The following is a 16,902-nucleotide window of genomic DNA, read 5'->3' on the forward strand; positions in this document are numbered from 1 at the left end:
ATCATGGGGGCAGCATCTTGGAAAACACTAACATTGAAGATGTGAGCACGGAAAGAGAAGATGGAGAGGGAGGGACGAAGGGCTAGGTGACAAATCAAGGGTAAATGGAATCACAGAAAAAAATGGGAAAATGGGAGAAGGAGGTCTAAGAAGGATGATGTCGTCAATATCAAATAGTGAGAGAGCTCACCTACAGTAGGTGCTGGAGTTTGTTTATTTGCTGTAGTAACAAAAATGACATTCACTAGTAGAATGACCACCTGTCTGAGTTTGCTTGGAAGCCATTGTTCTAGCATCATTATTATTAGCACCCTGTAGTGCCTAAGTTTGGATAATAAGTTATATCATCATCCATGTCATTGATTGGTATGAGCAGTTTCAGCAGCATGTCAAAAATAGATTGCAAAGAGTGTAGGGAAGAACTGGAGAAGGAAGACGTTGGGTGAGGCCGCTTTCTGAAAGGGCTGTCAGAGAAGGAATTTTAACATCAGGTGGGCATTAAACTAATAGGTTTTGAAATTTATTCTAACAGTAGTTATCGTTTGTAACACTATTTTCTTTTACTATTATGAGTCCTCCAAATCAGTGAGAAGTAAGACTCTTATGTTTCTTACAGAATATCACAGAGCTAAATACTATTGTCTTACACAAGTTACTTTACGAAGCTGACATTTTATAAATAAAATTATTTTTATTATTCTGTTATCTTGAAAATGAGTACCAGTTACTTAAACTGGCTTTTATCTCCTCCATATCCAAAGACAATGTAAATATGTGGGCTGATTGTCTCTCTTAAATTATTGTTAGTCCTAAATTAAGCAAAAGAATCATCATTTAAGTTATTTTGTATGATAAAGTTTTACCAATCTTGATTACATTGGGAGTAAATATTCTACCTCTTATTACAGATAAGATTGACTTAGGAAAGCTAGGAAAAATATATGCCTCTAAGTTTATGTATACCTAGTGTGTCTTCTGATTTTTGGAACTTCCAGGTTAGACCAAACAGATGTCTGCGAGAGTTTAAGCATTTGTATTTAAAATAAGATGCAAACAGTATGGGTGTTTCTCTGTATACCATTTTGGTGGAGAAATCATAAAGGATGTATCTAAGTGGATTAAAATACAATTATCTTAAGTAAAACAGCATCGTAGGAGAACAGACAGGTTATATACAATGGAAGAATTTTTAAACTCATATGGATAGTGGGTTGAGTGAAGAGCCAACCCACAGTCTCATGTCCCTCTTGCCTTCCTAGTAAAAGAATGGCAAATGCAAATAATAAAGTCATTTGTAAATGTCCCTGTGAGCCTCCTTGCCCATTGTTGAATTGATTATTAGAGGTCAAGCTCCAGCCATAGGTCTGTCCCCACCCCCACCCTTCACACACACTGGTGGAGGACTCCTTTGAGTCACAAACACTGGTGAGGTTAAAATAGGGAAAGCTTTTTTACAGTTAAGATACAAATGACTGGCTTTTAAAAAGTGGGGGAAGGGGCATTTCTGTGAAAGATACTTCTGTTTGAGAAAAGAGGCCAATGGGAAGCAATAAATTGTACCATAGCTATAATTTCTTTGCCATATCTAAGCCTGTGAATGGTCCCATAAAGCATGCTGTCACAGAGAAGTATCCTTCTCTCCTCTCACTTTTTCTTAAGGTAATTAATAAAAGTGCACTCTATCGCTAATCTGGTCAGGCACCATTATGTTAACTGGTCAATGGAACTAAAACGTTCCCAAACATATTTCAAATATTTGCATATTAGGTGTTTAAGTTGTCTATAATCACCTTATGCTCAATACCCCATTTTAAGGATAATTTATCATTTGTTCTTTGGATACCTGATCTAATCAGACACATAACCTAATATACTGTTTTTCTGTCTAAGCTCCAACTAATTTGCCCAGACTTTCTTTGTATCATCTCTGTTTTGTTTCTTTTGTGTGTATTTGTTTTTCAGTAAGCAATGGCCTCAGTTTTGCTTCTCTTTTGGATGGATACCACCACATAGGGCCTGAATGTGAAAGAAGACCCTCTATTTGTCTGTTCCAGGGCAGTCTGGTAGTAAGACACTGTTGAATGGGCCACAGTTTCAGCAGACCATCAGGTGAATGGGACCAATCTCTCTTCTTCCAAAATATCAGAAGTTAAACACTTGGAACGGAGATTTGGCCAAGATGACCCATTTACAGGCTGGACTCAGTCCAGAGACTATAGAGAAAGCTCGCCTGGAACTGAATGAAAACCCAGATGTTTTACATCAGGATATTCAGCAAGTCAGGGACATGATCATCACCAGGCCTGACATTGGATTTTTACGTACAGATGATGCCTTCATCCTGAGATTCCTCCGAGCCAGGAAGTTTCACCAAGCGGATGCCTTTAGACTCCTGGCTCAGTATTTCCAGTACCGCCAGCTAAACCTGGACATGTTCAAAAACTTCAAGGCAGATGATCCCGGCATTAAGAGGGCTCTGATCGATGGGTTCCCCGGGGTGCTGGAAAACCGAGACCATTACGGCAGGAAGATTCTTTTGCTGTTTGCAGCCAATTGGGATCAGAGTAGGTAAATGTAGATAGTGTCTTTACTTGGTTTTTCTTTGCTGTAAGCATCATCACTGCATGTTTGGGTTTGTATGGCTTTACATGTAATGAACTTTCATTTAAAAAAATTTCACGTGTTCACCAAGGACGATTTAAGGCCACAGGTGTGCTGTCCTCAAAAGGCAATTCCAGATGAATAATAGAATCGTAACATTAGGTTGTAAGAGACCTTAGAAGTTATTATTGTATTCATCAAAGTGGGTCATTCACTTTAGTAAAATTGAAGGTGGATCTTTTAGAAGAACCGTATATTCTATATTTGGTATGCTCATCTTTAATAACAGCAACAAAAATGGATTCAGTAGGTGGCTTAATATCGAGTATTTTCAATGCATAAAATAATTTCTTGGATCCTCTCCATGACTTGAATAACCTGTATTTCTCCTGAGTGCCAGACATTTCTATCCAGATGCCTGCTGGACCTTTCTCCCTGAAAGACCTATAAAGAACTTTAAACTTGACATATCTCAAACTGAAAGCATCATCTTTCTCACTCTACCTGCTCTTTCATTCACCTAGTCTCTCAAGCCAGAAATCCAGGAGCCATCCTTGACTGACTGCCCCTTGCTTTGGTATTGACATCCAATTAATTGTTAAGTCCTACCGCTTTCTTCTTATAAACCTCTCAAATCTCTTCACTTCTCTTTGCTCCCATTACTATTGCCTGTTTAGGTTCTCATCATTTCCTCTTTCATTACTGCAACAGCTTCTTAGCCAGTACCAGTATCCTTGCCTCTAGTCTCATCTCTCCTGAGTCATTCTAGGTTACATCATAGCCAGGGTGACCCTTCCAAAATTCTGGTACGTCACTCCCCCGATTAAATGGCACATTAACATTTCATATTTTGAAATAGGAAAATATGGATGATTCTGCAGAATAATTGTATTAGTCCATTCTTGCATTGCTATAAAGAATGACCTGAGACTGGGTAATTTATGAAGAATTTAATGACCTGCAGAACAATTGAAATAAAGTAAGGTTATGATCCATCTTCTGCATTTCCTCCTCTGTTTCATCTTCTGCTCTTCTTCACATTCTCTGATCTAGCTGGTTGAGAATATAAGCCTTGCTTTGAACAGTTGAGGTTTTTAAATGGCTCCAACCCTTTGGACTTTACCTGTCAGACACCCAAAGGAGAGACAGCCATCCCCATCCCAACTCCAATCATCCAACTTCAAAGACACATTCTGCCTACTAATGCATCTTTATGGTCCTTGAGGAAGATAGTCTTCCTCTACTTCCCCCCAAATCCTGTTTTTCTCAGGCACCCTATCTCTGTTTATATTTCTATTAATGCATTTACAATGGAAGTGTAATAGCCACTGTTATCATAGCTTTTTGAATATTTATGACAAGCTCTGCTAAGCATTAGTATATATTATCTCATCTAACCCACCTGAGAACTTTGCATGATAGATATTAGCACTATGATGCCTCTTTTACCTTTGATGACCCAAGGCTTTTAGAAGTAAAGGAATTCATTCATGTTACACAGCTAGTGAATACACAGTGGGAGTTGGGCAATGGTAGTTTGATGTGAGAACCAGTTGTCTTAACCCGACTTTATTGTAATTGTGTGTGTACTTTGTGTATTCTTACCCCTCCTCCCAAGACTGCAGGTTCCTTGAGAACAGGGAATCATGTCTTTTGCATGTTTATATCTTTGGTGCATGGCACAATATCCAATGAATGTTGAATGAGAAAGAATGAATCAATTTCCAAAACATCACCTATGGCTTGAGCTTTCACAGAGATATTTAACCTAAAAATATCTCAATCCCCATAACCATTAAAAGGAATTTCTAAAGTGCCTCTTCACCGCTTCATGTCACTACTCTTCCTCTTCAAAATGGTAACAGTGTAGGGCACCTTGGTGACCACTGGCTGTTTTGTGGTTGATAATTTGAGATGGGGCCATCTAATATTGGAAAGGCATTTGCATGTTTTAACACTATTAGTCTAGAATTTGGTTGAGACTCCACCTAGGCCTGGGCTGCCTTTTCATGTTTCTGCTCTGTTATTCTGTAATATGAAATAACATATCATTTATCATATTATAATTAACGTAATTAATGATGAGTCTCTCACTACATTGCTTCACTGATGAGAAAAATTTATGGGTCTTAAGATTCATCCATCTTTATCATTTACTCAGCAAACTTTCAGCAAGTATAGACTTTGTGCCAGAGCTTGTCTTAGGACAATGAGGACAGCAATGAGAACATACAGTCCCCGCCAGTGAGGACCCCATTGTTCAGCTGGATGCTTATCAATGGTGCAAACATATAGACAGCTCACTCCAACTGCCATAAAATAATTCCTGAGACACACAACTTGTTGGTGCAGGACATCAGTGTAAACTAGAGGCAACAGCTATCCTCTCAAAAATGGCACATTAACATTTTGGATTCTGAAATAGGAAAGTATTCATGATTCTGGAGAATAATTGTATTGGTCCATTCTTGCATTGCTATAAGGAACTACCTGAGACTGAGTAATTTATGAAGAAAAGAGGTTTAATTGACACAGTTCTGCAGGCTCTATAGGAATCATGGCTAGAAAGGCCTCAGGAGATTTACAATTATGGCAGAAGGTGAAGGAAAGGCAGGCACATCTTCATATAGTGGAGCAGGAGAGAGAGAGATACGGGAATGTGCCACACACTTTTAAACAACCAGCTCTCTTGAGAATTCTCTCACTAGACAGCATTAGGGTGATGGTGTTTAACCATTAGAAATCACCCTCATGATCCAATCACCACCCACCAGCCCCACCTCCAACACTGGGGATTACAACTCAACATGAGATTTGGGTGGGGACAGCAGAGCCACACCATCAATAATTATGCTGACTTCATTTGTGCATAGTTGTTTTCAGTGTTCTAGAACTTCCATCTGCTAAGACAGATGAGGCAGAGAACATCACTAAGTGGGGATGTACACATAAATGAGCCATAGTAAAATATTTTATTTTGTGTTAGGATTTGGTCCATGTATATCCCAAAATGTGTTGTTAAGAAGAACAAATCTCTTAGTAAATAATCCAGATGTTTATGATTATGATAACCTCAGACAAATTACTTCACCTCTCTGTTTCTCAGTTCCCTCTTGTGTAAAATAAGAAGTTTGAACTATGTAATTCCTGAGATACCTTCCACTTTTCATGCCTCACGAATGTGAAGCTTATTCAGTCTGATCCTATGGATAGGAAGGGACTTAAAAATTCACTTTACGGTCTCTTAATTCGCTAGACATTTTTTTTTTTTTATTGCATTTTAGGTTTGGGGGTACATGTGAAAAACATGCAAGGTTGTTGCATAGGTGCATATGTGGCAGTATGATTTGCTGCCTCCCTCCCCTTCACCTATATCTGGCATTTCTCCCCATGCTATCCCTCCCCAAATCCCCACCCCCCCCGCTATCCCCCCCCTCCCCCCAACAGACCCCCGTGTATAGTGCTCCCCTCCCTGTGTCCATGTGTTCTCCTTGTTCAACACCCGCCTATGAGTGAGAACATGTGGTGTTTGATTTTGTGTTCTTGTGTCAGTTTGCTGAGAATGATGTTTTCCAGGTTCATCCATGTCCCTACGAAGGATGTGAACTCCTCGTTTTTAATGACTGCATAATATTCCATGGTGTATATGTGCCACATTTTTCCTGTCCAGTCTATCATCGATGGGCATTTGGGTTGGTTCCAGGTCTTTGCTATTGTAAACTGTGCTGCAATGAACATTCGTGTGCATGTGTCCTTATAGTAGAACGATTTATAATCCTTTGGATATATGCCCAGTAATGGGATTGCTGGGTCAAATGGAATTTCTATTTCTAGGTCCTTGAGGAATCGCCACACTGTTTTCCACAGTGGTTGAACTAATTTACACTCCCACCAACAGTGTAAAAGTGTTCCTATTTCTCCACATCCTCTCCAGCATCTGTTTTCTCCAGATTTTTTAATGATCGCCATTCTAACTGGCATGAGATGGTATCTCAATGTAGTTTTGATTTGCATTTCTCTAATGACCAGTGATGATGAGCATTTTTTCATATGTTTGTTGGCCTCATGTATGTCTTCTTTTGTAAAGTATCTGTTCATATCCTTCGCCCATTTTTGAATGGGCTTGTTTGTTTTTTTCTTGTAAATCTTTTTTAGTTCATTGTAAATTCTGGATATCAGCCCTTTGTCAGACGGGTAGGCTGCAAAGATTTTTTCCCATTGTGTTGGTTGCCGATTCACTCTATTGACAGTTTCTTTTGTCGTGCAGAAGCTGTGGAGTTTGATTAGGTCCCATTTGTCTATTTTGGCTTTTGTTGCCAATGCTTTTGGTGTTTTGGTCATAAAGTCCTTGCCTACGCTTATGTCCTGAATGGTTTTGCCTAGGTTTTCTTCTAGTGTTTTTATGGTGTTACGTCTTATGTTTAAGTCTTTAATCCATCTGGAGTCAATTTTAGTGTAAGGTGTCAGGAAGGGGTCCAGTTTCTGCTTTCTGCATATGGCTAGCCAGTTTTCCCAACACCACTTATTGAACAGGGAATCCTTTCCCCATTGCTTGTTTTTTTCAGGTTTGTCAAAGATCAGGTGGTTGTAGATATGTTGTGTCGCCTCCGATGCCTCTGTTCTGTTCCATTGGTCTATATCTCTGTTTTGGTACCAGTACCATGCTGTTTTGATTACTGTAGCCTTGTAGTAGAGTTTGATGTCCGGTAGTGTGATGCCTCCCGCTTTGTTCTTTTTGCAATTCGCTAGACTTTTTAAAGTAATCTCTCTCTTTGTACTCCCCCACTCTATGTTTTTCAAACTGTGCAGTATTATTTGTCCCAGATCATTATGGTTTTTAACAAAAAGGTTGTAATGACACGGCTATTCCATTGGCAGCCAAATATTTGATGCAAACAAGCCTCAGTTTGAATTTCAATATTGTCATGTTGTTTACTGATTATATAACTTTGGACAAGCAACCTCCCTGACACTCAGTTTTCTCATCTGTAAAGTTGGAATGAGAATGATGTATATCTAACGGTATGACTGGGAGGACTGAGTGAAATAATGCATTGAAAAAAACATGGCTTCTTGTTTGATACCCTGTAAGTACTCTAGATATTAGCTTCTAGTATTATCACTAATACTATAAAATATTCCATGTTTAAAGTAATAGAGGACAGATGGTAAAATGAACTGCAACCAGAGGCTGGAATCCAATATTTGAAAATGGGAATGGGGCAATGAATGTGAACTATGGCATACGTATCCTAAGCACCTGTTTGCTTTTTCCCCAAATGTGTTTCCTTTCACACAGACCCAGCTCAGTGGGGCCCAAAAGGCCTGGGAGGGCTGATACAGCTTCTCAAGGAGATGGCTTCACTCTCACCGGGGGCTTGAGATGACTGGGAAGTCATTTGAATATCTCATGTAAAGGGTTTACTAAGATTAAAATGGCTATTAATATTTATTAAGACAATGTAAATCTCATTCATCTGGACCCAGACACATGGACAAGAGCCCAGAACAGTGAGCGATGGGAAGCACTATCCCTTGAGGGCTTGTGCCGGGCTCTGTTTGCTTGGGTTCAATGTGGCAACTGAGGCATAGGCAGTGTCTGGGCTACCTGAGCATAAACTGGCCTTGTGTAGACATTGGACTCCAGTAGAGAGCTGACTGACTTCTGCATTTTCTGAGGCTGCTAGGCTGAATCAAAACCATATGGATTCAATCAGTGCCCATGTATTTATTCAAAAAATGAACCTGGCTCTCCCAGAGTGAGCAGAGTGTGCATCCCAACTCCCCACCTTGGTATGTAATGGCGACCTAGGGGACATTGTTGGTCGATGAGCCCTCTGATCATTCTCACCTGAACTCATATCAGCATTAGCAAGAATTTACTATTTGCCCCTTTAAGATCCAATCAAAAATAAATTCATTTCTTGCTTCTTTCTAAGCTGCAGACTCACATTTGGTCATAATAAGCCCAGTTTGCCATGAATGTCCCAGTGCTGGAGAAGAAAATCTCAGCATAAAGGGACACATCTGTTTTTTCTGGATTTCACTCAGTTAAAAGGTTGAAATTGGTCAAGCTATTTTATTTTCTAGAGTCTCAATTGTATCAAGTGGAAATGATAAGATACCTGGCATGTGGGCTGTTGCAAGAATTAATCACACTGCCCTTCTTGGTGGTGTCCAGAGGCCAAATAGAAGCATGATTAAGTGCATAAACTCTGAAATCCAATGACCAGCTTCCAATTCCAGCTCCTCCTAAGCTGCCATGAGGTCTCGAGCAAGTTGTTTAAATTCTTTTTACCCTCAGTGTCTCACCTGTAAAGTGGGGGTGATGAAGGGCCTAGGTGAGTACTAATTGCTGCTCAGTAAATGGAAGTTGTTTCTTAAGAAAAAAATTAAATCAGGGAAATAACTAGGATACTGAGTCAAAAGATGTACTGTCTTTTATAAAAATTTTTTATTGAGGTAAAAAATACACATATATATAACTTTACATATATATATATAATTTTACATCTTTTCTACTTTTTAGTGTACAGTTCAGTGGCAGTGCATACAATTATATTCTTTGTTTCTCCTTCATTCTCCTCTCCTCTCCCCTTGCCCTCTCTGGTAACCACCAATCTACTCTCTATCTTGATGAGATTCACTTTTTTACCTCCTGCATGAGAGTGAGAACATGAAATATTTGTCTTTCTGTGCCTGGATTATTTCATGTAACATAATGGCCTTCAGTTCCATCCATGTTTCTGCAAAGGACAGAGCTCATTCTTTTTTATGGCTGAATAATATTTTATTGTGTATATATACATATATACTATATTTTCCATTTTTAACTTTTAAGTTCGGGGTACATATGCAGATTTGTTACATAGGTAAACTTGTGTCATGGAGGTTTGCTGTACAGACTATTTCATCACCCCAGAATTAAATCTGGTACTCATTAGTTATTTTTCTTGGCCCTCCCTCTTCCCACTCTCTACTCTCTGAAAGACTCCAGTGTCTGTTATTCCCCTTCATATGTCCATGTGTTCTCATCATTTAGCTCTCACTTATAAGTGAGGAAATGTGGCATTTGGTTTTCTGTTCTTGTATTAGTTTGCTAAGGATAATGGCTTCCAACTCCATCTATATCCCTGAAAAAGAACATGATCTCATTCTTTTTCATGGCTGCATAGTATTCCACGGTGTATATCCAATCTATCACTGATGTGCGTTTGGGTTGGTTCCATGTCTTTGCTATTGTGAATAGTGCTGCAATGAACATACTTGTGCATGTGTCTTTAATAGAATGATTTATATTCCTTTGGGTATATCTCCAGTAATAGGATTACTAGGTCAAGTGATATTTTTGTCTTTAGGTCTTTGAGGAGCTGTGACACTGTTTCCACAATCTTTGAACTAATTTACACTCTCATCAATAGTGTATAAGCGTTCCCTTCTTTCCACAACTTCACCAGCATCTGTTACCTTTTGACTTTAATAATACCCATTTTGGCTGGTATGAGATGGTGCCTCACTGTGGTTTTGATCTGCATTTCTCTAATGGTAATGTTGAGCTGTTTTTCATGTGATTGTTGGCCACATAAATGTCTTTTGAGAGGTGTTTGTTCATATCCTTCACTCACTTTTTTATGGGGTTGTTTCTTCCTTGTAAATTTGTTTAAGTTCCTTACAGATGATGGCTATTAGACCATTGTGGGATGCATTGTTTGCAAAAATTTTCTCTCATTCTGCAGGTATCTATTTACTCTGCTGATAGTTTCTTTTGCTGTATAACACATTTTTTTTTTTTTTTTTTTTACCCATTCATCTGATGATGAGCACTCACGTTGATTTCATATGTTGGCTATTGTTAATAGTGTTGCCATAAACATGGGAGTGCAGATATCTCTTTAATATATTGATTCATTTCTTTTGGCTATATATCCAGTAGTGAAATTACTGGATCATGTGAACATTCCATTTTTTGTTTGTTGAGGAACCTCCATGCTGTTCTCCATAGCAGCTGTGCTAATTTACATCCCCTCCAACAATGTATGAGGGGGCCCCTTTCTCCATATCTTTGTCAGCATCTTCAAGATGTACCCTTTAAGGGCTGCAGCATTTGAGGCCATTACCAAGTTTCCTTTACCTAGAAAATTACAAAAAATACAGCTGAGAACTCTGAGCTACCCATATATGTAGATGTCCTCTGCAAAGTCCTCTCTGATAGCTCAGCTGTGGCTGAGAGACTCTGAGAAATCACTTCATTTTACTGACCCTACCTATTATGTTTATTATATTCTCAGGATGTAAAAAAAATAACGGAGTTAGGGGTGAATCCAGATAATAAAAGCCTCAGAATAAATTATAATAGTAACCATTAGTGTTGTGTAGACCAGCTGGTTTCCGAGTACCTTGATGGGGGAAAAACAATTGGAAATGTATTGCAAGTCATAATATATACAATTATACGGAAGATTCTTTTGTCAGTGTATTGTTTGCTGATTTCTGAGATTTTAATTATGAGAAACAATGAGGTTGAAAACTAGATGAAAAAGTGGTTCTTTAAGGAAGAAGAGGCACTTTAAGCATGAGTTAAGTTAGGGTAATTTACTAGAGAGCAAAGAAAGTTGATAAACAATTTGATTCCACCTTCAAGTACATGGAGCCATTGTAGGAAGGCCAAGGATCCAGGAGGTCCTTTCTCCCCAGAATACAGAGCGAGGGCCAAAAAGTTGCATTTAAGATGATGTCTGAGCCAGGACCTCAGACTCAGGGCTTTAAAGGTAAGGGATAGGGCAAAATTTACGGGGACACAAAGAAACACAGTAATCAAAATAAATATTGTAATAAAATATTTTAAAAACTCAAAATGAAAAAAAATTCTTGATTAACAAAATATCCAAATTTTATTTCTTTATTTACTTTGTAAAGAAAGCATGCTTACATTTGCCTTTTATTGCTAAATGTCTTTTTTTATTTTTGTAGATTTAGGGGGTACAAGTGCAGTTTTGTTACATGGATATATTGTATAGTAGTGAATTCTGAGCTTTTAGTGTAATCATCCCTTGAACGGTGAACAGTGCACCCAATAAGTAATTTCTCACCTCTCCTCCCCCTTCCACACCCCACCTTATGGAGTCTCCAGTGTCTGTTATTCCACATTCTATGTCCATGTGTACATATTATTTAGCTCCCATTTCAAAGAGAGAACGTGTAGTATTTGACTTTCTGTTTCCAACACATCCAAATTTTAAAGAAGGCAGGATCAGTATTATTGATTTTCCTTTGGCCTCAGGCTCCAACTTGGCTCAGGGAAGCACTGTGCAGACCAATAAGATTTCTCAGGGGAAGAACCTTAAGTTGGCGGCTGGTCAATTATATTACAGTACATAATACTGCACATATATAGACTATACGGTTGCATAGTCTTTATGGTTCTCAAGCATTTCCATGTACGTTTTCTTATTTAATGCTTGTAACAATTCGGCAGTTTCAGTATTACTAAGTTACTAATGACATAAACATAGTTTCAGGAGGAGAAGACACTTTCTAGTCAAGAAGCAATATGACTCATCAATGGAAAAACTTAACCCAGACTCAGAGCATCCAATTCCAAGCTCATCCCAAAGGCATCTGAAGCCAATCACTCAGCCCCTGAGTGGTTAGATGTTTCAAAATATCCAGCTTCTGAAAGACTGCAAGTGGGTTTCTTGGCAGAGAATAAGCGTGTGTATGAGCGCCATGAGTCATGGTGGAGGGGACCTGAGGTCTGGGTGTAGTGCTTCTTAAAACGCGCACAGTCGGCAGGAGGAGCTGCTCGATCTTACTCGGTAGAACCGTATTAAGCACCGTGGAATGCTTAGCATACCCTCTTCCGGGCACTGTGATAACTCAGAAGACCTCCATATTTCCAGCACCCTTAGACGAGCTGGGGCTCACTTCGAGAGCCCCTGATGTGGCTGTCTAGAATCCTAATATCAGCATCAATAGCTACCCTTTGTTAGGTGCTTTTGTGCCAAGTGCTTCGTACACACTATTTCTAAGGCCTGCTGTAGTCCCACAAGGATCTATGTTTGTACGTGGATAATACATAACAGTGATGAAATTATTCCCTAGTCTATCTGCACATCATAGGGACTATGCTTTCCCACTAAGTCCTCTTTATGGTCTCATTCCAACCCTGCATTCAGTTTCCAAAGACTGTTGCAATCAAAAGCTGAACCATTGATATGTTGTTAAGTGGCAAAGCAGCCCCAGGGTCCAAATTCAAGTTTGTTTGCTTCTACATTCTTTCTTTAACTCCCTCTCCCAGCCAAGAGGTACAGGTTGGCTCAAAGTAAACAATGAGGCTATTCCCCGGGTATTCAAATGGGACTCAGGCAGTGATGCATGTGCATTGGAAGCTGGGTGCACCAGAAGTTGAGATGATTCAGAAGGCTCAACATCGAAGGCCTATTCCATTCTCGATGTGAGTGAGAAGAAAGTGGAGAGGGACTTGTTGGTTCAGTTTGAAAGTGAAAGGGGTGCTGACCAATTGACAAGGCTTGTTATTCTTTAATGGAATGAATCCAAGTCTCCTTCATGCACTCTTTAATATGCATACTGAATGGTAACAGTCATCCAGCCTTTTGTGGTTCCTGAAGTTCTGAACTCACAGTCTCAGAATGACATGTTACAGCAGTTATCCCACCTCCAAACCCCCCAGGCATTAAATGATGGGAAAATGAATGTTACTAGGATATTTGACGTTCTTTCCTTCACAATTGTGAATGCGAGAACAATGTCATATTTACTTTCAAAGGCAGAAAACAACCCCAAATCTGTCTGATCTTAGGGGACATGTACTTTTCCACTTGCCCTTGTTTCTGGGAAAGTGTTCAGCTGTTTCTTGTCCCGTCATGCCTTGCAGTAATTTATGTGATGGTTACACTGAAGATAGCAGCTTCTTCAAATGTCACCAGTCACTGCTGACCTGTGGCAGCCTCTCAAGGGCTAACATTGCAAAAGCCCCCACAGCTCTGTAGTATGATCTGGCAGTGGGAGATGAGCATTAAGCGGGTTCCTTCTTCTGATTAAAACCCCAAGGCCATAGGTGGGATATAACTCTTCAAACTATAAATAAGCCCACTGATTGAGGTTTGCCTTTGGCTTTTGCAAGAGCGTTAAAGAGCTTTTACAAGTAGCAGGAGGTCTGTGCCTCATTCAGTTTGATTGTCCTCAGTTATAAGAACTTGTGGCATGAAAAGAGAAGATTTCTAATATATCCATGCTGAATATTGGTGAGGAAAGAAGAGAGGAGGCAAGCCAGGGAGATGTTAGGCTTCTCACCAGGGCCATGAGTAACCCTGCCCGCAAAGCCTGCTAAGGGAATGTCAGGCTTCTCACCAGGGCCATGAGTAACCCTGGCCCCAAAGCCTGCTAAGGGAGATGTTAGGCTTCTCACCAGGGCCATGAGTAACCCTGCCCGCAAAGCCTGCTAAGGGAATGTTAGGCTTCTCACCAGGGCCATGAGTAACCCTGCCCCCAAAGCCTGCTAAGGGAATGTTAGGCTTCTCACCAGGGCCATGAGTAACCCTGCCCCTAAAGCCTGCTAAGGGAGATGTTAGGCTTCTCACCAGGGCCATGAGTAACCCTGCCCGCAAAGCCTGCTAAGGGAATGTTAGGCTTCTCACCAGGGCCATGAGTAACCCTGCCCCCAAAGCCTGCTAAGGGAATGTTGGGCTTCTCACCAGGGCCATGAGTAACCCTGCCCCCAAAGCCTGCTAGGGGAATGTTAGGCTTCTCACCAGGGCCATGAGTAACCCTGCCCGCAAAGCCTGCTAAGGGAAATCCAAGAAAGGCTGAACTGGCTGACCTTTCCACCAAAAAAATATTTCTTGAATCTCTCTGGTGATTATCAGTTTTTATTTTGAGTTTGGGAATGAGTAAACATAAACTGAAGAGAAGGACAGTTATTACAACCACAAAATCAAACAATATTGAGTGCTTACTAAGTGCTTATCATGAGCCAGGCAGTAATGCTCTTACGTAAGCCCTACTAATAGCCATAGTTTGCAGATGATGAAATTGAGGCTTAGAGAGGTTAGGTGATCTGTCCAAGGTTACACAGTTGGCAAGTGGCTAAAACTGGCAAGCTCTCAGACCTAACTTCTCAGTTAAAACACTGTGCTGGACAGCTTATTACTGGAACTCAATCACCAAATTTGAGGGGTGCAAAATCAGACATTTACAGCTCTCCAGGAGGTATCAGTAAGCAAGCCTTCACCCGTCAATTGAGGTCTCAAAATACTTTTAAAGGACCTCATAACCCAAAAGACATTTCCTGTTGCCACATACTCCAATCTCATAGAAACCTAGCCAACCAAATGTTCAAAATCCTTACCCAATCTCTGCCCTAATTATTTGACAATAGTAACAGTGATGGCAAAAACAACTTTGGTTTTTCTTTTCATTCCAGCCCAGCAAAGGACAGGAGATATTGCTTGAAATGTTGTATAAAAATTGGTCCTGATCTGAGCCTAATTTAAGAGAGCAATCGAAGAAGGCATCGTTTCTGCCTTGCATTGAAATCAGTGTTCATATAGAAACTTTCTGTTGGCAAACAGAATCCCAGTTCTGCTGCTACCGGTGCTGTGATCTTGCAAGATTTGTACTCCTTATACCCTTGTTTTTCTCCTTTGTTTGGTAATAATATGTATTTTGTAGAACTGTGAGGATGAAATCAGGTACTAGAGAAGAAGAGGTCAGATAGGCAGACAGTCATTTCCTTTCTTCCATCAGTGAGATGGTTTTCCTATTTTGACCTAATCCAAAGCCTGAAATGCTCAAGATATAATTTCTCATTTAGTGTAAAGATCTTGTAAAATAGAACATATCTCTGTTGTGTGCTTCTAAAAAGCTATTGATGAGGGATGAAGTTAGAAGAGTTTATAATGTGTCTTGATTCTGGCTTCCTTGACCCACTGCATGTGTACATGGCGTGCCATGTGTGTCAGCCAAATAGTTCTTTGAATATTTCTTTTATGTCCCCTTCTCCCTCTAAGAATCTCCTTGTCAGATATACCCCACTACTCACTCTCTAATTCCACTTCATCCAGGGCTCAGCTGCTTTCTCCCCACCATCAACGTTCTCTTACAATTGTGTTCAGGCCTTTAAAAACTTGCCTGTTAGAAGCCATCTTTCTCACAGATTGGATGGTAGAATAATGGGGTCTTGGCTCAGAGGTAACACAGCAGTGCACATCCCTGTATGCCCAGGTGGCTGCTCATCAGGAAGATGTTAGCCATCACAGGGCTCCGACAATGTCATTACAAAAGCAGGGTGGGCTTGCAGGGAGGGGGCTGTACTGACCTGGAGAACAAGGTTTTATTGACAGCATCTTTCAAGGCTAGCTGCTCCTCTGAAATTCTCACTTATTAACCCAGAAGTTAAAAAGACCTTGTAGATAAAATAAAGTCTCCTCTGATGGCTAGAAATCCAAGGGCCTAAGAATAACTTTCTCTTTCTCAGAGCAAGTCCCCATGAAGGCAACTAATGCTAAGCTCACTCAATTAGTTGATTTGAAATTGTGCTGCAATCCAGGAGCATAACCTGTGTTTGCTCTTCCAAAGGTCAGTGTCAGTAAAAGAGGGCATGTAGAAAAGTCATTTTAAAATCATGATGTTGCCTGTATGCCATTCACTGTTAGATTTTCTAATAAGTATAGCTAGCATCCTGACTGAATGCATTGCAAATTATGAGGCCTTTTCCTGCACTGAAGCTCTTCTGGGCTAGTCATTGCTTTCCCCAGTTCTCAGTAGGCCAGGAAAGCCAGTTTTGACTCCTTCATAAGGAAGATACTGTAGAGCTGAGAAGGAAAGCCCCTGGCACAAGTCCAGACTTCAACCCCCAATCCCTGTGCCCGGAGCCTCACCTCTATAGCCACCAGCCAGCTCCCCTGCCCTTTCGATATGGTTCCCAGATAATCACGTGAAACAGTGATATACAGAACCTTAAACAGCCGCTGGGGATGAGTAAGTGCCCATGCTTTGCTCCGGTTGTAAATCAAGCTCTGAAGCCATTTATTGTGAGTGTTCTATAAAGCAGTAGAAGTTATTGCCACTATGCCGCAAAATATAACATCAGACAGGAAAATAAAGATAGGGCAAATTTTGTTGTGAAGGTTTTAAAGTGATGTGTTGTTTTCTCTTTGTACATTCTGTTTCTCACGATTTTTTTCTTCTCTTTGCCTCTGTTTCTTCCCTATCTCCAATACTCTCTGATAAATATCTAGAGATCTAATTTCAAATATGGCATTCCCATAAATAACACCAGTG

General features: G+C 40.1%; 1 protein-coding gene across 2 annotated transcripts in view; it reads left to right on the plus strand.

Moving 5' to 3' along the window:
* The window catches only part of CLVS1 (clavesin 1), a 197,639-nt gene that overhangs the window by 9,749 nt on the left and 170,988 nt on the right, over window positions 1–16,902 (plus strand). Inside the window, exon 2 of one of the 2 annotated variants that reach the window (XM_012463718.2) lies at window positions 1,963–2,568. In XM_012463718.2, the coding sequence (XP_012319141.1) occupies window positions 2,114–2,568 (455 nt within the window). In that variant the 5' untranslated portion in view covers window positions 1,963–2,113. The remainder of the gene's footprint in view (window positions 1–1,962; window positions 2,569–16,902) is intronic. The other variant, XM_012463719.3, reaches the window with a different exon arrangement.

This window comes from Aotus nancymaae, unplaced genomic scaffold, assembly GCF_030222135.1.
Source record: "Aotus nancymaae isolate 86718 unplaced genomic scaffold, 86718_ANA_hifiasm-v0.15.2.pri h1tg000036l, whole genome shotgun sequence".
Lineage (NCBI taxonomy): Eukaryota > Metazoa > Chordata > Mammalia > Primates > Aotidae > Aotus > Aotus nancymaae.